The sequence below is a fragment of the Perca fluviatilis genome, chromosome 22, assembly GCF_010015445.1.
Source record: "Perca fluviatilis chromosome 22, GENO_Pfluv_1.0, whole genome shotgun sequence".
Classification (NCBI taxonomy): Eukaryota; Metazoa; Chordata; class Actinopteri; order Perciformes; family Percidae; genus Perca; species Perca fluviatilis.
The window spans coordinates 27,073,934-27,101,467 of NC_053133.1; the positions used below are offsets into that span (position 1 = coordinate 27,073,934).

The 27,534-nt window shown below is 41.4% G+C and overlaps 1 protein-coding gene across 1 annotated transcript in view; it reads right to left on the minus strand.

The window, feature by feature from the left end:
- LOC120552734 (nebulette-like) overlaps nt 1-27,534 on the minus strand; it is an 82,568-nt gene that overhangs the window by 27,107 nt on the left and 27,927 nt on the right. The window contains exons 10-26 of the mRNA XM_039790962.1: nt 26,690-26,800; nt 22,776-22,886; nt 21,403-21,513; nt 19,942-20,052; nt 15,932-16,042; nt 14,845-14,955; nt 11,705-11,815; nt 10,310-10,417; nt 9,957-10,067; nt 9,079-9,189; nt 7,925-8,035; nt 6,254-6,364; nt 6,025-6,135; nt 2,256-2,366; nt 1,438-1,548; nt 466-573; nt 98-208 (exon numbers count right to left, since the gene is read on the minus strand). Of these exons, the coding sequence (XP_039646896.1) occupies nt 98-208; nt 466-573; nt 1,438-1,548; nt 2,256-2,366; nt 6,025-6,135; nt 6,254-6,364; nt 7,925-8,035; nt 9,079-9,189; nt 9,957-10,067; nt 10,310-10,417; nt 11,705-11,815; nt 14,845-14,955; nt 15,932-16,042; nt 19,942-20,052; nt 21,403-21,513; nt 22,776-22,886; nt 26,690-26,800 (1,881 nt within the window). The remainder of the gene's footprint in view (nt 1-97; nt 209-465; nt 574-1,437; nt 1,549-2,255; nt 2,367-6,024; nt 6,136-6,253; nt 6,365-7,924; nt 8,036-9,078; nt 9,190-9,956; nt 10,068-10,309; nt 10,418-11,704; nt 11,816-14,844; nt 14,956-15,931; nt 16,043-19,941; nt 20,053-21,402; nt 21,514-22,775; nt 22,887-26,689; nt 26,801-27,534) is intronic.

Here is a 27,534-nt window from a genome sequence, read left to right on the forward strand (position 1 = left end):
TCCCCCATTTCCTGTCTATCCAACGTCCCTACAAATAAAGGGGGAAAAGTGCAAAAAGACCGCACGTTTGAACATTCAGTCCAGAGCCCGAACCCACCTCACTCTGCATGTCTGTCAGCTCTTTGGCGTGCTGGGTGTCGATGGTGTCGGGGAGCAGGGAGTACAGGCTGACGCTCATCTCCTTCTTACCCTCCTCTTTGTACTTGACCTTGTGACGAAAAGAAGAAAACGCAGCCAGGAGGTTAGAGAGGAAACGCAGAGATGAGTCCTGGAATGTGTCCAGCAGGATCACAGCAAGACCCAAACAGAAATACAAAAGCGTCTACGTCTTCTAAGACTTCACGTTCCGCAGCGGCTGAACATAATATTTTGGGTTTCGTGTGTAAAAGTGGCATTACAGATTACTACGGTATTTTCACCTATTACCAAAGAAATATTTGAATCAAAGTCTGAACTTTCCGTTACCTCGCTGAGCATGTCCGTCTGCTCCCTGACAAACTGAGTGTCGATGGTTTCTGGCATCAGGTGGAACAGACTGGAGGCGTCTTTCTTTAAAGTCTGCTTGTACTTCAGCTGGAGCACACAGGGTCAAAACACGCAACAAGCACTTTAACTGGACTGGTTTTTTACAGCCAGATGAAGGAAATAAAAGCACAAAATACACCTTGATGGTTAAATATTGTCTTTTTTCAACCTGACTCTATGTTCCTATGTGTTTTTTGTGTCTAAGTGACTGATGGGAACACCAATCTCTGACATTGGTCCAGTATTAAGTGAGATCGCTGCAGTCGGCAGCGGAGAAACAAGCTACAATATGAGTTAATAGGACAATTGTCCAGCTTGTATTTACCTTCACAAAAGTGCTCGTTTTGTTGCTGACAGACTCAGATTAATATAGAATAGAATAGAATAGAATAGAATAGCCTTTATTGTCATTGCACTGTGAGGTACAACGAAATTTAGGGTGCTCTCACAGAGCCACCCTTGCACCACACAAAAAATAAAAACAAACAACAAGAAAAAACAAGGAACGACATACTGTATGTCCAGGCAAGGACAAGAAACAGGCTCAGCGAGCAATATGCTCTCATTTAAAAAAAGTATCTACTAACATACTAAAAAAATATATATATTATTTGCGTATGTATTTAAATATAAATATCCATAAAATATAAAAGATAAAAAAATATGTCTGTAGTTATTATAAAAAATACAAATATTCTAAGTGTCTGACAACATTATGGAAAGGATTTCCTTTTGTTTTTTTTTTAAACCAAAACGTAGCAATGTACAGTAAAATGTAGCCTCAAGTGCATAACCAGCATTTTCTGGGACTTCAGTGGGCATTTTCCTGATTTTACATGTACCTGGGACTTTGCCCAGATTCCTAAATGGGCAAACGGAGACAGCTGGACAGATGTTGGCTGTGTACTGTACCTGACTCTGCAGCTGTGAAGCCTCTTTGGCGTGCTGCGTCTCCAGCGTCTCAGGTAGAGTCGAGTACAGAGAGCTCGTCGCTCCTTTCTTTCCGGCTTCTTTGTACTTCATCTAAAAACAGAAACCCAGAATGGAAAATAAACTGGCTGCAAACCTTTTTTTTTTTTAATCACATATACAGTACAGGGCAAAAGTTTGGACACACCTTCTCATTCAATGCGTTTCCTTTTTTATTTCCATGAGTATTTCCATTGTAGATTCTCACTGAAGGCATCAAAACTATGAATGAACACATATGGAATTATGTACTTAACAAAAAAGTGTGAAATAACTGAAAACATGTCTTATATTTTAGATTCTTCAAAGTAGCCACCCTTTGCTTTTTTTATTAATAAGGGAAATAATTCCACTAAGTAACCCTGACAAAGCACACCTGTGAAGGTAAAACCATTTCAGGTGACTACCTCATGAAGCTCATTGAGAGAACACCAAGGGTTTGCAGAGTTATCAAAAAAAGCAAAGGGTGGCTACTTTGAAGAATCTAAAATATAAGACATGTTTTCAGTTATTTCACACTTTTTTGTTAAGTACATAATTCCATATGTGTTCATTCATAGTTTTGATGCCTTCAGTGAGAATCTACAATGGAAATAGTAGATAGAAACACATTGAATGAGAAGGTGTGTCCAAACTTTTGGCCTGTACTGTACATAATGTTTATGTGTTTATGTGTGGCAATGTTGTGAGCTGTTGCACGAAAAAAGATTTTCAAACTAAAAACGTCAGCAGGGCTTCATTGGTGATATCTCTCCTCTCACCTCGCTCTGCAGCTCAGAGACCGTTTTGGCGAAATGAGTCTCGGCCGTTTCTGGAAGCTGAGAGTAGAAGCTCTGAGGGAGGCGTCTCTTGCCGTCCTCCTTGTACTTGTGCTGGAAGAGATGGAAAAACAAAGGAGGAGATCGGTTTGATTGATAAACGGGGCAGAATTAGGGGTGTAACGGACCGTAGTTGATCAAAGCTCATGGTTCAGGAATGCATGTGAACCACGGATTAATTGCAAAGTTTAACCACAATGATAGCGTGAAATAAATATTTACTGTCGCTATTAGGGCACTTTCACATCTATAGTTTGGTGGACTCGGAGCAATTCGGGGGGTGAAGATGCACGTCACGCGATCAAGGCAGCCGCTTGTTTATTGGACAGTACAGAGAGAGAGAGAGAGAGAGAGAGAGAGAGTACCCGAAACTCGCCGACAGTTCTAATAAATAATGGAGCAACACCACATTTATAACGTCTCGGGTCTTCTGGTTGTGCTTTAGTGTTTCTAATATTTTAGAAGAAGGCGAAGAAGGTGAGCAGCTGACAGACAGCGAGTGAAGGAAAGAGTGATGATGATGTCACGCGGACGACCAGCGGCGTTGGGTCACAACAGGTTATGGATCTGAAAGTTATCATCCCTTAGCCTAAATCTTGTATGAGTCCATAAATTGTGTGGCAAGGTTGAAGCTGCAGGCTAGAAAATGCTCTCGTTTTTGGGTTCACTTCCTGTCTTTTGTGGTCGCATCGCGTTCTCAGCTGAAGTGAACCAAACTCTAGTTCACTTCAAAGTGGACCGTGACCCCCTGTTTTCAAGCGGACCCGAGTTCGTTTGAGCTTCCACGCCGCCCGGAAACGAACCGGACTATCCGACCAAACGCTCCAGGGTTCGTTTAAAAAAAAAAACAACCTTACTTAGAGTAAAGCTGATAAATCTCTATGGACGGTTTGCCGCGAAAAGTTACACGCAAAAAGTAATTTTCTGTTCACGTGAACGTTGCGTGTTGATAGAGCCGGCTACAGCGCTGTCCCATCAGAGGCAGTTGGTAGTTAGAGATTAGGGTTAAACTACACTACAGGCCAAAAGTTTGGACACACCTTCTCATTCAATGCGTTTCCTTTTTATTTTCATGACTATTTACATTGTAGATTCTCACTGAAGGCATCAAAACTATGAATGAACACACATGGAATTATGTACTTAACAAAAAAGTGTGAAATAACTGAAAACATGTCTTATATTTTAGATTCCTCAAAGTAGCCACCCTTTGCTTTTTTTGATAACTCTGCAAACCCTTGGTGTTCTCTCAATGAGCTTCATGAGGTAGTCACCTGAAATGGTTTTACCTTCACAGGTGTGCTTTGTCAGGGTTCATTAGTGGAATTGTTTCCCTTATTAATAAAAAAAAGCAAAGGGTGGCTACTTTGAGGAATCTAAAATATAAGACATGTTTTCAGTTATTTCACACTTTTTTGTTAAGTATATAATTCCACATGTGTTCATTCATAGTTTTGATGCCTTCAGTGAGAATCTACAATGGAAATAGTCATGAAAATAAAAAGGAAACACATTGAATGAGAAGGTGTGTCCAAACTTTTGGCCTGTACTGTATATATATAAAATAAGGGGCTTAGAGCTGGTACAGACGCTACGCACTTGGCCTGCTGTTGTCGGAAAAACCACGCAGACGGGACTAAATGGTGCGTTTACTGGTAAACCTTGTGGTGCATTCAAAGTTATTGTAAAATACCCTTTTCTCATCTGTTTTTGTTGTTGAACAGCAATTTACTGGTGACAGAAGTAATTACTGTTAGAAGTTATTGTTTTTACATTTTTAATAAATCATTTAAACTCCCCCCCTTTTTTGTGCTGATCCGAAAATTGATCCGATCCGAGACTCCAAACCGTAGTCTAAATCCACGACGTTCCACTTCGGGGGGGGGTTTGTCCGGATGGCCCGTCCCCTTCCTCTGTCTCTGTGTTGGCGTTCTAACCTCCGGCTGATTTGTGAGGACTATGGTTAACTGCTCCTCAGATCTCTGCAGGGTAAATCCAGACAGCTAGCTAGACTATCTGTCCAATCTCAGTTTTCTGTCGCACGACTAAAAACTACTTTTGAACGTACACATGTTCCACCAAAACAAGTTCGTTCCAGAGGCTATTTAGCAGAGGCACTGTTGCTCCGTCCGGAGCTTAGCCCCGGCCCCAAGACGATTGTGATTGGTTTAAAGAAATGCCGATAAACCAGAGCACGTTTTTCACCCATCCAGGAATGGACTAACCAGACCTTCCTCCTCCGCAGCATTGTGGAGGAAGGTCTGGCAACGCGAGACCACAAAACCGTGATCCGATCCGAAACTGTGAGTTTTGTGATCCGTTGCACCCCCAGGCAGAACTGTCACAGAAAAAAAAAAAAAAGCAGCAGCAATCAATCTGTGGATCTACGCCTGACACGCTCCACGGAAGCTCTCTGTGGACACAATGAGACCCTAAATAACCGACAAACATGGGATCTGGACACAGATCAGTCATTGTTAATGGGTCTTCTCTAAAGCACACTGGGAACACACTGTGATTCCCCTTTGATCCCCCTCCGATGAGTGTCTGAGGCATAAAAACATCAGAGAGCGTTGGATAATGGGGTCACGATTATTTATAACTAATCAAACAGTTCTTACTGCATTTTAAGGACGCATCAGCGCTCAGCTGAAGCACATCCAGGATCCCTCCCGCACACTGGAGAGCTCATGCTTATTTAATCAAGCTCCAAAAAATGTTTGAAGAGACACTTCACGATCAGGGGCGGAGCGAACATTCGGGGCTCAGCTTACACCTAGGGGTGGGCTACGGCAGCAACATGCACTATTTTTCAAGTTATTTGATAAAAGAATGCCTAAAAATCTGTACGTTAGGGGAAACATGGTAGTTGTAACATTCAATTTTTTAGGTTGTTTTTAAAGTGGCCATATTTTGCTCATTTTCAGGTTCATAATTGTATTTTGAGATTGTACCAGAATAGATTTGCATGGTTTAATTTTCAAAAAACACCATATTTTTTGTTGTACTGCACATTACTGCCGCTCCTCTTTTCACCCTGTGTGTTGAGCTCTCTGTTTTAGCTACAGAGTGAGACCTCCCAACTTCTGTAACATCTTTGCTCTCAGTCGCACATGCTCAGTAGCTAGGTAAGGACTACATGAGCTAGCTAGCTGTTTTCTCCAACTTCAGCCAGTACAAAGGCAGGATTAGCCGGGAGACTTCTTCTAAACCAGGACGCACTTCACACTTTGAGTGGAATACCTGCAGAACAGGGACATGGAAGTAGTTCTATACAACTTATTTTGTAGATTAGGGGGAATTTGTGTGTGTTGTAGCAGTGTTTTGCCATTGAGAACGAGCTAGCATGCTAGTACTAGCATGCTAACGGTTAGCCCCCTAGGCCCCTCGTCTCGGCTAGTGACGTAGAAAGCCGTGCAGATGTTGACCAGCTCACCCGGAGACTGAAGGCAGGACACATTCAGAAACCGTATCTCACTCAAAACACCATGGATGGATTTTTTCAAAGTTTGTATGTGTGTGGAAGCACCAGAGACCCAAAATAACACCCCAAATCCCAGAAAAAGTGATTTTTTTTTCATAATATGGGCACTTTAACGCTTTTATTTTTACGTTTGTTGTTTTTCTTGTCGCTTTTTGGTGTTGAGGCACGCTCCATTTTCGGCAGCTATATGCACTATTTTTCAGACATCGTTTCTGTGTTGTTATTCACCTCGCTCTGCATGTCGGTCATCTCCCTGGCGAAGCTGGTCTCCGACGTGTCGGGCAGAGTGGAGTAGAGGGAGCTGGACATCTCCTTCTTCCCGCCTTCTTTGTATTTGATCTGGGGAATATCAGCATCAACAAGCAGAGGAGGAAGGGATGACATTTTGTCCAACCGTTGTGTTGCATTTTGGCGACATGCTCGGACCTAAACGAGAAGTTAATTTATCGACTCTTACGTCACTGAGCAGCTGGGCGGCTTCCTTGGCGTGCTGCGTCTCCATGGTGTGAGGCAGGATGGAGTACAGAGACGTCTTCTCCTCTTTCTTACCCGCCTCCTTGTACTTGGTCTGCAGGGTGACATGCACACATGTTTAGTTTAGTTTATTTAGCAGGACAATGTGCAGTTACATTAAAAAGATGGCTGCACCAGATTTAGCATTATGCTACTTTCCATCTGTAGTCCTCCACAATTATAATGACATAACAGAGTTAAGTACATGACAAAAACAATAAACATAACATGTTTATACGACAAAGACAGTTAAGACAATGTAAATAGACTATTTACACCGAAGGTGCAATACACAGATATACACAACAATGGAATAAAAAGCGTTAGTGAGAGCAGATCTGATGGTCTAAAAGGAAGTATTTAACTGCCCGCGAGAAGCTTTTAAAATTTGAGATATTCTTTAAAGTAAAATGTTGACTTCAAATAAGTGAGATGTAGCTCAGAACAGACGTTAATAGGGCCTGGGTATCGCCGCTGATTTCCTGAATCCATTCGATTTCGATTCAGTGTCGATTTGCGATATTTCATTTGAAAAGACTATTTTTGCTTTGAAAAAATTGAACAAGGTTCCGTCTAACCTGGTGCATCATTAAAAGTATCAATGTCTACATTAAGAATTGGCCCCCAAGCAGTTACATTAATCTACTTTTTTAATGTATTTTTATGTTCTTTTTATTTAACATGAACACACAACAAAGTGCGGCTTTACAGACTCTACAGCCAGTGAGTGTTGAGTGACATTTCATTCAGATATCTGGAGTAGAAAAACAAAAAAATCGCCACACGTCCTGTGTTTTACCCGTCCACCACCCCAACCAACCTCCTTATTCAGACTTACGTCCCTTTATACTACTCGCTACTCACTCATAATGTAAATGGCGGGCAAACTGCGTTGATAAACACGCTAAAAAGCGATTCTGCGTCTTGATAACACGCCTAAATGGCGTACGAATTGGCGTGTCATACATACGCCACTTCATGAGATCAGTCTGCCTCGTTTGTGCCTTCCTGCCTTCCTCAGGACACCTCATGTTCTAAGTCTTTTGTTTAATAAAATTACCTCTACTCTGCATTTTTGGGTCCAAGCCTCGCATTCCTGACAGTCTTGTTCTCGTTGTCCCTGGTATTTTTTATTTTTTATTTATATCTTATATTTTGAACATGTAAATAAAATAAAACATCTGAAAAAAATAGTAATATAAAAAAAAAACAGTTAAAAAATAAAACTCCATAATTCCCAGTACTTAAAGACCTCTATTTACACATTCAAAAAGGAGTAGGAAGAAGTAAAACTTATGTACTCCTACCCTTTTATACGCTTCCTTTCCTATTAAATAAGTTAGCTACAAAACAATAAGTCAACAGAGATAATAAATCTGTAATCAATGAAAATATATATTCAGAATATTCACATTCATATATTTTACCCATACACAACAGTAATTATACACATACTACAAATTGTTCAATGTAAGCCCAGGTTATTAATTAATTGGACTGTGTTTATCTGTACCTCTGGAATATCATTTCTTTTTGAATTGGAATATGTTTATAAATTATGGTACAAATTGGTACAAATTATTACAAATTGAATATTTAAAAGGGTGTGCCGTACCTGGCTCTGCAGGTCAGACAGCTGTTTGGCCAGCTGTGTCTCCGTGGTCTCTGGGAGCTGGTGGTACAAACTGCTCTGGTTCTTCTGCTTCATGCCTTCTTTATACTTCAGCTGCAGGAGACCCCAAAAACAAACCAATCCAAACTTCACATTTCATTCAGTTATCGTTGGAGCTTTTGTTTTATTTACTATACACATCAACACCATAGGGCTGCACAATAGATAGTTTTTCTAGGGCTGTGCTCGATGCAAGAAATTCTTAGTCGACTAACACTCATTCAATTGTACCAACTAATCGATTAGTTGATTTAATCGACAGATCTGTAAATCTGAGTTTCTCCACAAAGAGTCACGCAAAAGCAGCACTTTAATTCTTGTGTTTACCAGAGATGTGCTCGTACGTTTCTTGGAAATAAGTCATTCAGCATGAAAAAAAGCATCAAACCTGACTAATGGACTACAGAAATCTAAGTTGACTAAGACCAAAACGACCGACTAGTCGACTAATCGACTAAGAGGGAGCAGCCCTAGTTTTGTCATCGTCATCGTGATATTAACTGGCGCAATAAACACATCACGAAAGGCTGCGACATCTAAAAACACTCAGATTGTTTGTTAGTTGTCGGTAGAAAACTGCACTTTGAAATGCAACTCATTCTCTTTTGTGCTGCCTTTTATGTTCAATTCAATTGCTCAATTTGTTCAATAAGAGAAAGTTGGGAATGGTTTCCTTTCCTTTGTTTTTAATTCAACAAGCACTCTGTTGTGTTGTAGCAGAATACGGAAAGCAGCAGAACTGAGAACACATTAATATCTGTTTATTTATCGCAAGTTATATCGTTATCACGATATTCAACACTGTTATCCCAAATCTTCCTCACATCCTGCAGCCCTAGAGGACACATATAGTATTCCTAAAATAGCTCAAACTGAAAGAGTTTTTGGAGTTGGCCCTGTCTTTAGAGGACGTGCTGCCAAAGAAAGGGAATTATAATGTGAACTGCCATCACAGAAAGAGTAGGCTTATATCAATAAAGTATAATAATAATATAATAATAAAGCTGTCCTGTTGAGACTTAAAGACTTCTTAAGGAATATGTCACATCATGACAGAAGCTACTGAGAAAGGAAACAGAAGTACGTTGTGTGAATACCTGACTCTGCAGGTTGGAGGCCTCTTTAGCGTGCTGGGTGTCGATGGTCTCAGGCAGCAGAGAGTACAGGTTGATGCTCATCTCCTTCTTACCGTCCTCTTTATACTTCACCTGGAATTAGACAATAATAATGTGGGGGGAACACACAAATCAAGAAACACAAAATATATTCCATCATTAATAAAACGCAGAATGTAGGATCTCAGCGTACTGGAAAACATGGGCGATTTTTAGACCGTTGGGTCAAGCCCCAAATTTCAAGCAGCAATCGCACTCGGATGCGCACCAAAAGCGGACCAAACAAGCGTACCGAGACCTGCTTGACGAGGTGGCGTTCTGGTACGCTTCCATCTTCTCCGTGTGAAGCCAAACCCACCCAAAAGGGGAAACCGCTCCAGGTTTACAAACTCCAGAGTTTCTGCAGGTTTCACCGAGCCAAATTTAAGACTTTTTAAGACCTAAAGATCATTATGAATGAAATTCAAGACCTATATCGCAACATCAACTAAGGCCTTAATTCATTTTTTTTAAGCCAAATATCGCTTAACTTGCACTTCCCCAAAGCTTAAGAATAAAATCTACTTTATTTCTGCGGTACAATCCGAAAGAGACTCGCACAACCAACAACACCAAAGCTGATTGGCTGCAATACAAGTTGCATGTTTGTCTCATTTGTAGTCATAATACAGTGAATTATATCTGGACTAGCGACAGAACTACAAAGAGCCTTAGAGGTAGAGTTGCATGGACGTAGGAAATTAACCTCGAGAGATGTTGACCTAGAAAACAACTGAACTCATCAGCTGATTCGGACCAGAGCGAGCAAACTATAGGCGTGACGACGGCTTAAATGTCCTCTCCGTCCTGCTGGCTGTTACCTCGCTGAGGAGCTCGGAGACTTCCTTAGCGTGGGCCGTCTCCAACGTCTCCGGCAGCAGGTGGAACAGGCCGGAGGAAGCACCGTCCTTCAGAGCCGACTTGTACTTGAGCTGAACACAAACAGCAGCAGAGACAGTTATCTATAGATCGTCTGTAAAAAGACAGACACAGGGATGGTTGCAGGGTTTTCACTACCATTCTAAGGTCTAGGTGCAGCACCCGAGCCACCTACGATTTACCGCTTTACCACCTGAGTGGTTCAGGTGGTAAAGCGGTCACCTACCAATCGTAAGGTTGGTGGTTCAATCCTTTCCAGAAACCTTGGGAAATCCCAGCGGATGCGTGTTGTTACCTGACTCTGCAGCTCTGAAGCCTCTTTGGCGTGCAGCGTGTCCAGAGTCTCCGGCAGAGTGGAATACAGAGAGCTGGACGCGTCTTTCTTTCCCCGTTTGTACTTCATCTGAAATTCGTCCAATCAAATGATACTTTGTTGGAAACTTCAGACACAAACTGGCACTGGAGAACTGTAAAACATGTAATCACGGTACAGCGACATTCATTCATTTACATTCTATGTGAGCGAAGCTGTGAATAAAACATTATATTCCGGTGGCAAAGAAAATATCGCATCAAGGTTAACTTTGGCGGCCCTCTCCTGACATTATTTCCTGGCTTCTCTGCCATGCTTCCTCGGTGGGACGGACTAAAGTCTGATTTATGGTTGTGCAGAGGCTCCACGCAGAGCTTTCGCTTCCGTAGTCTACGTAAGAGCCCTGAAGTTTATACTTGTGCGTTGGTGTGTGTGTCGATCTCTTTAAGAGAATAGCAGGGCCGGTGTGTGTATGTGTGTGTGTGTGTGTGTGTGTCAATGGTGTTTTAAGCCCCCAACTTCAACTTCAAGGCAGCGCTGCGACCGTCGACTTCAAGGCACCTAACCCTAACATTAACCCTAATCACTGCCTTATCCTAGTGCCTTCCAGGCAGCGCTGCCTGGAAGACAACGTTGGGGGCTTAAAACAAGCAATGGTTATGGTTAAAGTTTGGTGCCTTGAAGTCAACGGTCATAGCGCTGCCTGAAAGGAGACGTTGGGGGGCTTAAAACACCATTGAGCGTGTGCGTGTGTGCATACGTGTGTGCATACGTGTGTGCATACGTGTGTGTGTGTGTGTGTGTGTGTGGTAGAGTGAGTGTGTGTGGTAGAGTGAGTGGTAGAGTGATGGTGATTATCTTCAGAGTGAGTAGCGACTCTAGAGTCCTAGTGAGAGAAACAAAGTGTCTCCCCTGTTCTTTCCGACCACAGTGGGAGATCTGGAGTAGTGATGGTCAAATGAAGCTTCACGAACCAGTGTCTTTACATTCTGATCTCACTAGATGGCGCTCTCTGTTCAACAAAGGGTTGAAAACCCACTGAATTGCCATTCCTTAAACCTTTTTCTTTGAACAGAGAGCGCCATCTAGTGAGCTCAGAAAATAAAGACAGTGGTTCGCGAAGCTTCATTTGACCATCGCTAATCTGGAGCAGGAGAAGTTAACCCTCTCCTTGATTTCATGTTGTTTATGGAGAAGGAGAACCAGGAAATGAGTCGGGAGGGAAATGCAACTACCAAGCCACGGCCGAGCAGACGAGAGGTGCACGTCAGGCTACGGCACAGGGTCCGTGTACGTAGCCACGGTATCGATTTAACACCGAAGCAAAAATAAAGTATTCTCAAAGCTAGAAGGAAACAGTGCTGAAGACTTCCTCACCTCGCTCTGCAGCTCCGAAACAGTCTTAGCGAAATGGGTCTCGGCGGTCTCCGGGAGCTGACTGTAGACGCTCTGAGAAAGGCTCTTCATCCCACTCTCCTTGTACTTAGTCTGTAAAAAGACAGAAAACCCCTAAAATATTAAGAGTTACGAGACAAGATGAACAGGAACTTGCCCCAGTGATACTGCTGCAGAAGGAACAGGCTGCGACAGAGGTTTGGGGGGGGGGGGGGGGTATGTGTATATGTAACTAAGTACATTTACTCAAGTTTTACTTAAAGGGATACGCCACCGTTTGGTGAAATAGGGCTTATCACGCTCCACCCTGGCTGTAGATAGGTGGGCCAACGCATTTTTTGTGCATGCATTGTTTTAGTTCTAGTTAGCTTAGCATAGTGAATGGAATCCTATGTTGCCGGTTAGCGTGTTGTGAGTAAAAGTGAGCCAACAAAAGACAAAAAAACAACCTAATTACTTGCACCGAGACAAAAAAATGCATTGTCCCACCTATCTACAGCCAGGGGAGACCGTGATAAGAACTATTTCAACAAACGGTGGAGTGTCCCTTTAAGTTAAAGATCTGAATGCTTCTTCTGCTGCTGGTTTCACATTACAAATAAAAACACTTTGCATCTCACATATCAACAATTAACCTCTTTTTCTATCCAAGCTAACACTGTTGCTCTTTATATTTATCTGTCTCCTTTGTGTTTGGTCTTTGTGTATCTTTTTATCGTTTCCTCTTCATCGTCTTGTGCTTGATGAACTGGTCTTTTGTGTCCGTGCTGACGGCGAGCCAGGCCTCATTAGCGACCGTTTCTCTGCAACGTCGTTAAAATGCAAATTAAAAAGGCGGCGACGCACATAACCTCTTTGATCCTTTTTCTGATTATAATCTCGCTTGTGAGGACCGACTCTTGATGAAAAACATCCAATATAATGAGCCGATAACGCAGCTTTCTGCAGAACACCTTCCTGCTCTGTGTGTCAAACTCAAGGCCCGCGGGCCAATTTCGGCCCCTCGCAGACTTTGATCACATTTAAGTCAAGGTTACAGTTAAAGGTGCAGTAGGTAAGACTTATAAAACTAACTTTCTGTCATATTTGCTGAAATATTTAATATTTTGCTTCAGTAGTACATGAAGCTGGCTCCTCTGGCACCACCTCCAGCCTGTAGTGAGATTTGCAAAAATCCACCGCTCCCTGTTCAGATGCACCAATCAGGGCCAGGAGGGGATGTCTAACTGCGTGTCAATCACTGATCATGCACACGCATTCATTCTCCCTTGTGGGGGGAGGGACTTAGGAGACCGTTTTGGGCTTTAGCAGAAAGGGGGGAGGGACTGAGAAGTTTTTTGGCTAAGTCTTGGATCTTCACAATCCTACCTACGGCACCTTTAAGGTTCCAAATACATTTTGGCCAACCTAGTTTTTTGTCGCCTTTTCTGAAGTTTTTGTCACTTTTTCTGATGCTTTTCCAACTTTTCTCGATGTATTTATTGCTTTTTTAAAAAAAACTTTTTTGGCATTTTTTTTAATGATGGCTAAGGAACTTTGTCGCTAACTTTTTTAGAGCTTTTTGTCGACCAAACTGTAAGTGAGAAGACTACATGAGACATGCAATATTACAGTCAAAGATATTTGACATTTCTAATTTAAAGGAACACGCCGACTTATTGGGACTTTGTCTTATTCCCCGTATCCCCCAGAGTTAGATAAGTCCATACATACCCTTCTCACCTTCTCATGTGTGGGAACTATATTCTCAGAAGGCGAAGCACTGCTACTTGGGTGGAGGGATTAGTGCAACACCTGAAAAGCACCGTTGTTACTCTCTGCTTGGGGCTTCTCAGGTGCTGCGAGCAAATCACTCCGCCCAAGTAGCAGAAGTAGCAGTGCTTCGCCTTCTGAGAATATAGTTCCCAGTATGTATACAGTTAGAAGATGGCTGTGTGTCATGTGACCTTGTTATTTGTACACGCTGTGACTATACATATCACAAAATGGAAATAGGAAAATGTTGGCATTATTTTGTCACTTATTGGGAGCAGTAGGCTAGATGGAGCTGGTTACCTCCAGGATCTGTGCTAAGCTAGGCTAGATGGAGCCGGTTACCTCCAGGATCTGTGCTAAGCTAGGCTAGATTGAGCCGGTTACCTCCAGGATCTGTGCTAAGCTAGGCTAGATGGAGCAGGTTACCTCCAGGATCTGTGCTAAGCTAGGCTAGATGGAGCAGGTTACCTCCAGGATCTGTGCTAAGATAGGCTAGATGGAGCCGGTTACCTCCAGGATCTGTGCTAAGCTAGGCTAGATGGAGCCGGTTACCTCCAGGATCTGTGCTAAGCTAGGCTAAATGGAGCCGGTTACCTCCAGGATCTGTGCTAAGCTAGGCTAGATGGAGCAGGTTACCTCCAGGATCTGTGCTAAGCTAGGCTAGATGGAGCCGGTTACCTCCAGGGTCTGTGCTAAGCTAGGCTAGATGGAGCAGGTTACCTCCAAGATCTGTGCTAAGCTAGGCTAGATGGAGCTGGTTACCTCCAGGATCTGGGCTAAGCTAGGCTAGATGGAGCCGGTTACCTCCAGGATCTGTGCTAAGCTAGGCTAGCGGTGGGTGCCTCAGACAGAGTGAGAAGGGTATGTATGGACTTATCGAACTCTGGGGGATACAGGGAATAAGACAAAGTCCCAAAAATTGTCACTTGAAATCTCCCATGGTCCGTGGTTTCCCAATGGGTCGATAGGAATTACGTTTATGAAATGTAATTACATTGAAATGCATGAATTATATCTGTTTATTAAAATATATGGGTGACTAACTAACGGTTAGGGTTCGACTGGTCGTGACTGTTTTCCCAAGATGGCGCGTGGACACTTGCATTGTCTCAAATTTATGAATAAAATAACAAAATAAGTTATCAGTAATCAATAATAGTATATAATAATAAGTAATCAATCGCCTCCATAAATCCATCTCCTGTGATCATACTGTACATTGTCCACAGTACAGTCTGTCACAGCTCCTCTCATTTAATCCCAGGTAAGTCTCTGTTTCTCTGCCTCACAGTAACACAGTGTTATGTCAACTACACACCAGGTGTGCTGTTGATGTTTTGGATCAGAGGAAACCGTCAGATCTGTACCTCGCTCTGCATCTCGCTCATCTCTCTGGCGAAGCTGGTTTCCGAAGTATCGGGCAGAGTGGAGTAGAGGGAGCTGGAGCGCTCCTTCTTCCCGCTCTCCTTGTATTTAATCTGGGGGAAATGGAAAGTGAGAATCAGGGCAGTTTGATTCACCGTCTGGGCCCTATTTTAACGATCTAAGCGCACAGCGTGAAGCGCCTGGCGCAGGTGTGTTTAGGGCGTGTCACAAATACACTTTTACTCGTTTGATGGCTGAAAAAAGGGTCTGTGTGCCGGGCGCCTGGTTCTAAAGGGTTGTACTTAGTGTCTTCATTAATCAGAGGTGTGTTTTGGGCGTAACATGCAATCAACCAATCAGAGATCAGCTCCCATTCCCTTTAAAAGCCAGGCGCGTTTGGACCTTGGAGCATTGCTGTTATGATGGAGGATTTGCACCGTCATATTTTTATTTGTAATCTTCTGCATGTGTGCGTGTGTGTGTGTGCTGCTGTGCGTCCCTGTGTGTGTGTGTGTGTGTGTGTGTGTGTGTGTGCTGCTGTGCGTCCCTGTGTGTGTAACAAGCATAGTGTGCGCGCGCTGTGCACGAGCCTAGGAGCATTTTACTAATGCTCTGTTAAAATAACAATGAAATGCTGCGTTATTGACTTTAGACCAGGTTTTTGTTGGTCAATGGTGCGATCACTTCCCGCTGCCTCAAGATAGCAATACGCCCAGAATGCACCTGAACACACCTCCCTGTAAGCCCAGCACGCCCAGAATGCACCTGAACACACCTCCCTGTAAGACCAGCACGCCCAGAATGCACCTGAACACACCTCCCTGTAAGACCAGCACGCCCAGAATGCACCTGAACACACCTCCCTGTAAGACCAGCACGCCCAGAATGCACCTGAACACACCTCCCTGTAAGACCAGCACGCCCATGGGCCACAGGTACATTTGCTATTTAAACTACGTGGGCTCTGGACAGGAAACTGACAACTGCGTCGGTCTTAAACTAGCAAAGACACTTGGTCGGGTTCTGCGCTGCGCCGGGTGCGAGATAGGACCCGTGGTGTCCACAGCATTTAAACGTTGTGCCCCGTACCTCACTGAGCAGCTCGCTGCTCTCTTTGGCGTGTTGTGTCTCCAGGGTTTCAGGCAGACCAGAGTACAGGCAGGTGTTCACTTCCTTCTTTCCCGCTTCTTTATACTTTGCCTGCAGACATCGCAAAAACAAATATCACATTTTTTTCTTTTTCCTGCAACCTCCAGTGGTGCCTGTTTGTTTCCAGAGTTTCTGCAGCATTTGCCAAGTTAAAGACTTTTTCGAGACCTTTTTAATGCCACATAGAATCTTATGTTGAATGAAATGTGTTTTTTACAAACCTAATATTGGTTATATGTTTAAAAATGGTGGATTGGAATTTGTTACTGTATGTATGTGCAATGCACTCAGCACTTTGTTTTTTATCCAGGGTTTCTGCAGGTTTCAACGCATCAAATGTAAGACTTTTTAAGACTTTTTTAAGACCTTTATGAATTAAATTTAAGACCTATAATCACGACATGAAAGTACAACGAAATTCAGAGTCACAAAAGTACTTGAAAAGTCAATCAAATTGTTAAAATTGAATAAAAGCGACAGAGTAATAATGATCTACACCACAGAATTAAAAAAAAACATTTCAGTGAGCATTAGAGGTAGCGTTACATGGACGGAGGAGAATTTAAGAACTAGAACACTATACTTTTGCGAATTTTTGACTTTTTCAGACTCTGCGGAAACCCCATTATCGTACTTTATCGTCTTTATTCAGTTCATATTTCAGATCATTTTCTTGTTGTACATTTTCCCATTTGCTAGGGCTGGGTGATAATTCAATGTGATCATTTATCGTCTTTCAATGGAATCATATCGTGATGAAATCATCTATATCAAGATATCGTGATACACAAGTACGTTGTCTAAAGTGATAATAATGAGCACACACTAACTCAATCTTTTAAGAAAATCTGTTGTCAAACATTTTGAGGGGGATATCATTCGAAGAATTGCACATTTGTTTGAACCCTCCTGTTGTCCTCGAGGCAAATTTGACCCACTTTCAAAAAGTTTCTTTAGAAGAATAAGAATTTGGGGTTTCTGTCAACCAGATTGTCAAAACAAATAACGTGCATGGTTCCATACAACGCTCTTAAGAAGTAAAATGAATGAATTAAACTTTCTTCTTATTCAATTTCATAGCATTTGAAAAAAATTTACAAAAAAACATTGAAAAAAGTGACTAAAATGTTGGAAAAAAAAGCTTTAAAAAAAAAAAAACGGGACAAAACAACAAAAATATACAAAAAAGTGACAAAAACGTTGGGAAAGTGGGAAAAAAAATTGGAAAATAATTGTCTAAAACATCGGAAATAGTGACATAGATGTCGGGAAAAGCTTAAAAATTGTTGGGACGAGGACAAAACAAAATTTGGAAAAAGAACAATAAAATGTTGAAAAAAAAGTTTACATTTGGAACCAGAAAACCAAAAGTTACCGTATAGGTCAACGGGAGGACCACATATGTTTTAACATCACAGTATTTTCGTGCACGCATGTAAACATAGTCAGTATACAGCTGGAAACTAATGATTTCACTTGAAACTGTTTACCACATTATGGATGATGATTATTTATCTATAAATATATTTTGTGGTGTGGAGGTTTAGTCCTCGACGCAGAAGGTCAAGGGTTCAAGTCCGACCTATGACCGTTTCCTGCATGTCTACCCCCCCACCCTCTCGCCCCTTCCATATCTCAGCTGTCCTATCCATTAAAGGAATATCGATCGATCTTGATGTATTTGCTCCAGAATATAGTGATATCTCATTTTCTCCATATGGCCCAGCCCTAGCACATGCCTTTTTATTTGTGCTCCCTCTGTCACTGATGACTGGCAGTTATGAATGTATGAATAGGTTTCGGTGGACTGTAGAAACTGAATTAACCTTCGGGGGATAAATAAATCTGTATCTGTATGTAATGCACATTTCAAAAGCATACAAGACATTGTGAAAGTATGATATTAAAGCAGCGGGGATGTTATGGATGATATGGAACGCCCTCTCTCTCTGAAAACAGAGCCAAGAGAAGCTGCTCAAGTCTAGTTTTCCACTTGAATCACAATATGCTGAAAGGTTGTTGTGGGATTTCTGCCCAACGACGCCCAAAATAAACTGCCTACCCCAGCTTTAAACATTCTTCACACGATTTAGGATGATTTTTTGGGGGTAATTTTAGGCTTTTATTTTTAGATGAGAGCTTAAGACATGAAAGGGGAGAGAGAGGGGGGGAATTTTAGGCTACGTTCAGACTGCAGGCAAAAGTGGCCCAAATCAGATTTTTTTGGGGTCAAGTGACCAAGTCAGACTTCTTCAGAAGTGAACTCAAACCTTTAGACCACTTCCATATGTGGTCCTGAATCAGACACAGGTCCGATTTGTTTCAATGTGACCACAGTGTGAACAACCGAGGTGGATTTGATGCGACTTTTACATCAATCTACATCGACATTTGTCACAATTATGCTCCGGCACAGACAGTAACATTAAAAACTGGACTAGGTCTAGTAGTAGTCCACTAGAACAGTGATGGAGCAAGTCACTGGAGGGAGAGGGAGGTGTTAGACCTGATTAGTGTACGCTACTTAATGTTACGGCTGCCATTACACAAACATTTTGAAATAAAAGTGAAAATGCTGACTTCCTTCATAAGCTCCCTAACTTTAGTGCAACAGCGTGCTGCGTCTGATGTCATTGTTATATTGGTCTTTTGCACATGCGGGTCAGTTCAAAACCACAAACAGTTCACACTGGAACCTGATATAGGCCACATTTTAGAAGGTGATGTGAACAGCCAAACAAAAAAATCGGATCAGAGCAAAAAAATCCGAATTAAGCATCAAGTCTTGTGGTGTGAACGTTGCCTTAGACTCTTTCTGGTGGGCTCAAGCCGTGTCACATTCTCATTAGGGGCTGAGCCCCCCTAAAGGTCTGATCCTAGACTCGCCCCCTGCTTCACACATACACCTAACTGTCTCAGCATCGTGGCTAAAAAAGGATCTAAGGAGTTGCTTTCTCTGTAAAAGTTGCTCCGCCATTTTGATTCCCTGCAGCACTCGCTACAGTCAGCCGATCAAGAGATGAATATTAAACATTCAAGATAAGTTTTAAAATCCATAATTTAAGCACTCTGGGTAAGAACTGGAAACATGCTGTTTTCCTTTGGTGGCATTACTTTCCAACTCACTGCTGTTCTCTGCCACTCCACAAGAGTAGAAATCAATCCAGAACGTTAACGCCAAATATTAGAAGACATAAATAATAGGGCTACGATATGAGGAAAATGTCCAATTGTGATTATTTGGACTGATATTGACAAAGATGTTCCCTTTAGCCTGTGGGATATCTGTAGGCCGGGACGTCTCTGCAGCACCACAACACTTCATTCTGAATGGTTTTACACATATTTAGCCTTTAACAAATATTGCATCGTCCCTGCGTTTGGATATTGCACTAGTCCATATTAGGATTTCGATAAAACTGTGATTAATTGTGTAAAGCCCTAATATATATATGAATCTCAAACTTAACTGTCTAAATATATTTGAAGCCAGAAAAGTTTGAGAGACTAACACTTGTGTCTGACTTTAACCCCTTGTGTTTGTCTTCCAGTCGCCCATGCAACTTTTAGTTTTTCTACGCCTTTCCTGACGTTTTTGTCACTTTTCCCGACGTTTTTGTCAAGTTTTTGCACTTTTTGAAATCTTTTTGTCGTTTTTTTTCAACGTTGTTGAAGCTTTTTTAGACATTTTTGTCAATTTGTTTCCTCCAAATGCTATAAAATTGAGTAAAACACCCAAATCCAATGAGAACAGTGAACTGACCATTGTTTTTACTTGTAAAGAGTGTTGTATGGAACCACCCACGTTATTTTTTTGACAATTTGGTTGAAAGAAATCCAAATTTCTGATATGGAAACTTTGAAAATGGGTCATATTTGACAACAGGAGGGTTGAACAAGTTGTCCAGCCATGTTTGATGAGCAGACATGTGTCTTGGTGTGTGCTGTACCTGGCTCTGCAGGTCAGACAGCTGTTTGGCCAGCTGTGTCTCCGTGGTCTCTGGCAGCTGGTGGTACAAACTGCTCTGGTTCTTCTGCTTCACGCCTTCTTTATACTTCAGCTGCAGGAGACACCAGCGGATCCACGTTACCTCGTCGTCCAATAACAACAGAATTACCCTGTTTTTCATTCATACATTTTTTAACATCATGTTTTCATGACTAATGTAGGCTATCGGCCACTTGGAAGTTGAAACAAAGAAATAGAATAAGTCCTCCAGAGGCCAGCCTCTGTTTCACCTCCTCAGCATCCATTTTCGCGCTTATCGTCTTATGGTTTCGGTATTTTGCTTTGCATTTTGTCCTATTTCTGTTTCCTGTGTGTAGATTTCTGTATGTTTCCTGTTTTTTTGTATATTTATTCTGTATTTTTCTGTTCCCTTTCTTGTAAATTCATCCTGTGCTGTGTATTGTGGTCTGTGTATATTTTGTTTTGTATCTTTCTGTTCCCTGTCGTGCATTTCCCTGTTTATGTTCTGTTTCCTGTTTTATTTTGATAGTCTGTTTTCTGTCTTGTCATGCCTAGTTCTGCTTCCTGTGTTTTCCCGCCTGTGTGATTGTCTGATGTGCTCCACCTGTTCCCCAGCCCTGGTGTCACTTGTCTTGTGTCTTCTCGTTACCTAGTTTATTTAGCCCCTGGGTTTTCCTAGTTTCCATGCTTCCTGTTTTTTGTAGCTTCTTGTTTTTTTTTGGATTCCTTTGGATTTTTCTAGAATTGCCTGCTGCAGCCCACAGGACTCCCTTGGTTTGTTTTTGTGTTTAAATCAATAAATCCTCTACCTCAACCTTCTCCTGCCTGCCTGCCTCTCCCTGCATTTGGGTCCACTATCCCCGGGAATGTAACAAATCAAAATGCATCACCTGACCGCTCATTTACCGCGCAAACCCGAGCCCGGCCCGAGCCCGTGTAACATGATAGAAATGAAGACCGAACCCGATGGGTAAGCTCTAGTCTGGATGTTCCGACAAAATGTAATCCTCAAGTTAGTGGAGTGCTAGTATGTGTATATATATATATATATATATATATATATATATATATATATATAAACTCCGGCTGATTTGTGAAGACTATGGTTAACTGCTCCTCAGATCTCTGCAGGGTAAATCCAGACAGCTAGCTAGACTATCTGTCCAATCTGAGTTTTCTGTTGCACGACTAAAACTATTTTTGAACGTACACATGTTCCACCAAAACTAGTTCCTTCCAGAGGCTATTTAGCAGAGGCACCGTGGCTCCGTCCGGAGCTTAGCCCCACCCCAAGACGATTGTGATTGGTTTAAAGAAATGCTGATAAACCAGAGCTTGTTTTACTCCCATCCCAGAATGCTGTGCGGACTAGCCAGACCTTCCTCCGCAGTGCTGTGGAGGAGGGTCTGGCAATGTGAGACAAAGTACGTTGTGTGAATACCTGACTCTGCAGGTTGGAGGCCTCTTTAGCGTGCTGGGTGTCGATGGTCTCAGGCAGCAGAGAGTACAGGTTGATGCTCATCTCCTTCTTACCGTCCTCTTTATACTTCACCTGGAATTAGACAATAATAATAATGCGGGGGGAACACACAAATCAAGAAACACAAAATATATTCCATCGTTAATAAAACTTAGAATGTAGGATCTCAGTGTTCTTTATCATTTATGCTGCTGTGTTTAAAAAGTAAAGATTCCTGCAGAAAGTTTTAAAAATAGACGTTAGAAATTAAGGTTTTAAAGTTAAAAACATTGATCCTCTGAGTAGTTAAACCAGCGATGTGTAACGCTTTAAAATAGACGTTTTAACACTTTCAAAATAGACATTTTAACACTTTCAAAATAGACGTTTTAACACTTTCAAAATAGATGTTTTAACACTTTCAAAATAGACATTTTAACACTTTCAAAATAGACATTTTAACACTTTCAAAATAGATGTTTTAACACTTTCAAAATAGACGTTTTAACACTTTCAAAATAGACATTTTAACACTTTCAAAATAGATGTTTTAACACTTTCAAAATAGACGTTTTAACACTTTCAAAATAGACATTTTAACACTTTCAAAATAGACATTTTAACACTTTCAAAATAGACGTTTTAACACTTTCAAAATAGATGTTTTAACACTTTCAAAATAGACGTTTTAACACTTTCAAAATAGACGTTTTAACACTTTCAAAATAGACATTTTAACACTTTCAAAATAGAAAATTTAACACTTTCAAAATAGACGTTTTAACACTTTCAAAATAGACATTTTAACACTTTCAAAATAGACATTTTAACACTTTCAAAATAGACAGTTTAACACTTTCAAAACAGACATTTTAACACTTTCAAAATAGACATTTTAACACTTTCAAAATAGACGTTTTAACACTTTCAAAATAGACGTTTTAACACTTTCAAAATAGACGTTTTAACACTTTCAAAATAGACATTTTTATGTACTATAAATCAGCAATTTAAGATAAAAATTGCTATTTTCACGCATTAGAAATTGCTGTTTTTAACACGTTAAAATTCACGTTTTAATACGTGAAATAAAATCTGTTTTAATGCCTCAAAAATAGATTTAAAATAGAAAATCCCAAGGCATTATAATTTGCTGTTTGACGGGTTCAAAGTTGGCGTTTTAACCTGTTAGATCTCAACGTGATGATGATCAAAAAGCTCATTTCATCGCTGTGTTCTAACGTTGTTGACCAGACATGAACTCACCCACGGAGCTACAGCGACAGTCGCCTCAATAAATGAATTGATAAACCTCTCCAGTATTATTGTCTCTGTGGTTACTATAGTTACTGTACCTCACTGAGCAGCTCGGACACTTCCTTGGCGTGAGCCGTCTCTAAAGTCTCGGGGAGAAGAGAGAACAAAGACGAGGTCACGCCCTTCTTACCCGCTTCCTTGTACCGCGTCTGAAAATAAAAACACACTTTAATGGAGGCAGGATTTTAAAGCGTGATTCATTAAGGCTGTCTGTATCACTGTTATCACTGTTAGTGACGTTCACCGCTGGCGTCTTTGTTGAAGCAGCCAGCGTCTGTTCTACATTATAATCCTGTGGAGTAAACAGAGTTTTCCAAAAAGTTGTGAGCACTTTTTTGAAAAAGCCACCAACGACTTTTTCTTAAGTTCAGAGCGTCTTTTTTTAAGAGGAAAAAAGTTTGACAGCCGACCACAATGACAAGCGGAGTAGTCGGACCTGTCGTTTCCATAGCAACGAGCGGAAATCTAGTCGGAGCACAGCGAGTTATATGATATGACCGGGTACAGGGAACTCACTTAGTTTTATAACGTTAGCACCTCTCTCTCTCTCTCTCTCTCTCTCTATTCTTTCTTTTTTTTTTTTTTTTTTTTTCTCTCTCTCTTTTTTTCTCTTTTTTTTTTTTTTTTTTTTTTTTTTTTTTTTTTTTTTTTTTTTTTTTTTCTTTTCTTTTCTTTTTTTTTTTTCTCTCTCTCTTTTTTTTTTTTTTTTCTTTTTTTTTTTCTTTTTTTTCTCTTTTTTTTTTTCTCTCTTTTCTCTCTTTTTTCTTTTTTTTTTTCTTTTTTTTTCTTTCTTCTTTCCTTCTGTTCTTTCTCTATCTCGCTCCACCACTTTGTTTTATCTAACATTAGCACTCTCTCTCTCTCTCTCTCTCTCTATTCTTTCTCTAGCTCGCTCCACCACTTTGTTTTATCTAATGTTAGCACCTCTCTCTCTCTCTCTCTCTCTCTCTATTCTTTCTCTAGCTCGCTCCACCACTTTGTTTTATCTAACGTTAGCACCTCTCTCTCTCTATTCTCTCTCTCTCTATTCTTTCTCTAGCTCGCTCCACCACTTTGTTTTATCTAACGTTAGCACCTCTCTCTCTCTCTCTCTCTCTATTCTTTCTCTAGCTCGCTCCACCACTTTGTTTTATCTAACGTTAGCACCTCTCTCTCTCTCTCTCTCTATTCTTTCTCTCGCTCGCTCCACCACTTTGTTTTATCTATCGTTAGCACCTCTCTCTCTCTTTCTCTCTCTCTCTCTATTCTTTCTCTAGCTTGCTCCACCACTTTGTTTTATCTAACGTTAGCACCTCTCTCTCTCCCCCTCTCTCTCTCTCTCTTTCTCTCTCTCTCTCTATTCTTTCTCTAGCTCGCTCCACCACTTTGTTTTATCTAACGTTAGCACCTCTCTCTCTCCCCTCTCTCTCTCTCTCTCTGTTCTTTCTCTAGCTCGCTCCACCACTTTGTTTTATCTAACGTTAGCACCTCTCTCTCTCTCTCTCTCTCTCTCTGTTCTTTCTCTATCTCGCTCCACCACTTTGTTTTATCTAACATTAGCACCTCTCTCTCTCTCTCTCTCTCTCTCTATTCTTTCTCTAGCTCGCTCCAACCACTTTGTTTTATCTAATGTTAGCTCTCTCTCTCTCTCTCTCTCTCTCTCTCTATTCTTTCTCTAGCTCGCTCCACCACTTTGTTTTATCTAACGTTAGCACCTCTCTCTCTCTATTCTCTCTCTCTCTGTTCTTTCTCTAGCTCGCTCAACCACTTTGTTTTATCTAACGTTAGCACTGCTCTCTCTCTCTCTCTCTCTCTCTCTCTGTTCTTTCTCTAGCTCGCTCAACCACTTTGTTTTATCTAACGTTAGCACCTCTCTCTCTCTCTCTCTCTGTTCTTTCTCTAGCTCGCTCCACCACTTTGTTTTATCTAACGTTAGCACCTCTCTCTCTCTCTCTCTCTCTGTTCTTTCTCTAGCTCGGCTCCACCACATTGTTTTATCTACGGTTAGCGCCTCTCTCTCTCTCTCTCTCTCTCTTGTTCTTTCTCTGGCTTCCGCTCCACCACTTTGTTTTATCTAGCGTTAGCACCTCTCTCTCTCTCTCTCTCTCTCTCTCTCTTCTTTCTCTAGCTCGCTCCACCACTTTGTTTTATCTAACGTTAGCACCTCTCTCTCTCTCTCTCTCTCTCTATTCTTTCTCTAGCTCCCTTCACCACTTTGTTTTATCTAACGTTAGCACCTCTCTCTCTCTCTCTGTTCTTTCTCTAGCTCGCTCCACCACTTTGTTTTATCTAACGTTAGCACCTCTCTCTCTCTCTCTCTCTCTCTCTTCTTTCTCTAGCTCCCTTCACCACTTTGTTTTATCTAACGTTAGCACTGCTCTCTCTCTCTCTCTCTCTATTCTTTCTCTAGCTCGCTCCACCACTTTGTTTTATCTAACGTTAGCACCTCTCTCTCTCTCTCTCTCTGTTTCTTTCTCTAGCTCGCTCCACCACTTTGTTTTATGTAGCGTTAGCACCACTCCACATAGCGCTCTAGGCTACTGTAGCAGTAAGTTAACATAGACTTTATTAATCCCACACTGGGGAAATTCCTGTTCTACAGCAGCTCGAAAGAAAAAAATGTACACACATCAGAATAACACTAATACGCATGAAAAGACAAAAGGAGAAAAAATACACAGAAAGTATTATAAGAAATAGAAATATTTGAATTAGTTACAATAATAATAGTAATAATACAAACATATTTACACAATAAACACTGCTGCAGCTGTTGTTATAGCAACAAAAGATGCTCTCGGCTGCTTTTTGGAACCAAAACGCTGCCAGCTTTTTGTGTTTTTTTGTTTTTTAAGATAATTTTGGGCATGTTAGCCTTTAATAGACAGCACAGCTGTAGACAGGAAAGGGGGGAGAGAGCAGGGGAAGACATGCAGCAAATGGCCACAGGTCGGACTTGAACCCAGTATCGCTGCGTCGAGGACTGATGCTGCGTTCCAGGCAACCCGTAACTCGTGTTTTCACAACCTTCTACCCGTGAAAGTGCCGTGGAACGCCAGTCAAACCCGTAACGTACTACTCGTGAACTGGTACCAGATGGTTGTTCTCCCACTTACAGTTTTTGACGTCACACACACATAAACAACAATGGCGACCCCCCAGGGCTGGACTGGCCATCTGGAATACCGGGCATTTTCCCGGTGGGCCGACGCACCGATATAAATAGGCCTTTTTCATTTTTTGGCCGGGCCGGCCCATAAAGAACTCACAGTGGCCCATTGGTAAATTTTCTTTATTATTATTATTTTATATAGTACAGGCCAAAAGTTTGGACACACCTTCTCATTCAATGTGTTCCTTTATTTTCATGACTATTTACATTGTAGTTTCTCACTGAAGGCATCAAAACTATGAATGAACACATATGGAATTATGTACTTAACAAAAAAGTGTGAAATAACTGAAAACATGTCTTATATTTCAGATTCTTCAAAGTAGCCACCCTTTGCTTTTTTTGATAACTCTGCAAACCCTTGGTGTTCTCTCAATGAGCTTCATGAGGTAGTCACCTGAAATGGTTTTACCTTCACAGGTGTGCTTTGTCAGGGTTAATTAGTGGAAGTCTTTCCCTTATTAATAAAAAAAGCAAAGGGTGGCTACTTTGACAGAAAAAAAAAAAAAAACCTTTTAAAATGTTCATTCTTTTGTTATGATTCAGTGATAATCTACAATGTAAATAGTCATGAAAATAAAAAAGGAAACACATTGAATGAGAAGGTGTGTCCAAACTTTTGGCCTGTACTGTACATAAAAACTGTGTCTGGAACGCAGCATGAGCCTCTGCATATGGACGCCGGCTCTACCAGGTGAGCTACCCGGGCGCCCAGCTTTTTGCGTTTTACTACAAAAGTGCCACTAGTCAACTTTTTCTTGTCATAAAAGACGCCAAGTGGGACCATGGCCTAAGTCTCACCTCGCTCTGCAGCTCGGCGACACTTTTGGCGAACTGGGTCTCGGCGGTCTCCGGGAGCTGAGAGTAGAAGCTCTGGGAGAGTCTCCTCTTGCTGCCGTCCCTGTACTTACTCTGAGAAAAAAGGACAAAACTATCAGCAGGCTACAGATACAATCAGGGTTCAAAATTTACTTTTTTGCCCACCACCCAAATGGCTGGTGAATGTTCAAATTTTACCAGCCACTCAATAGATTACCATTGTTTTTTTGGGCTAATGAGTAAAGCAAATCTACCAGCCACTTGCATATTTTACCAGCATTTGGCTAGTAGATGGTGCTAATTTTGAACCCTGGATACAATGTGCTATTTATTGCAATGCTTTGTTTGAATATATTTCCAAATTGAAGAAATGATGCAGGGAAGAGTTTTTATGGAATGTCTTGCTGTCTTTCTGTGTGATTCGGTCAATGACCGACCAACTGACTTGTGTGAGAGGTCCAGCGATGTAATGTAACAAAGTACAAATACTTTGTTACTGTACTTAAAGGAGAAATCCGGCGCAAAATACTTCCACGGTAGCATAACGAAGGTCCCTACGTGTAAAACCGAAGCACTGAGAACTTTGTAAGTGTACAGACAGTTTATTAAAAAGATAGTTTAGAAAGACTGTACCGTTCACATAAACAGGCTGGCGCCATCCTGGGTAAACATTCCCGATCAGTCGAGCGACGAATGCGGTGCAACCAGTAACCAGAGTAACATAGCTCCAGCACGGCGTTCGTCGTTGGACTGATCGTGACTGTTTTACGCTACTGTCTTTCTTTTCTTTTTAATAAACTGTCTGTACACTTACAAAGTTCTCAGCG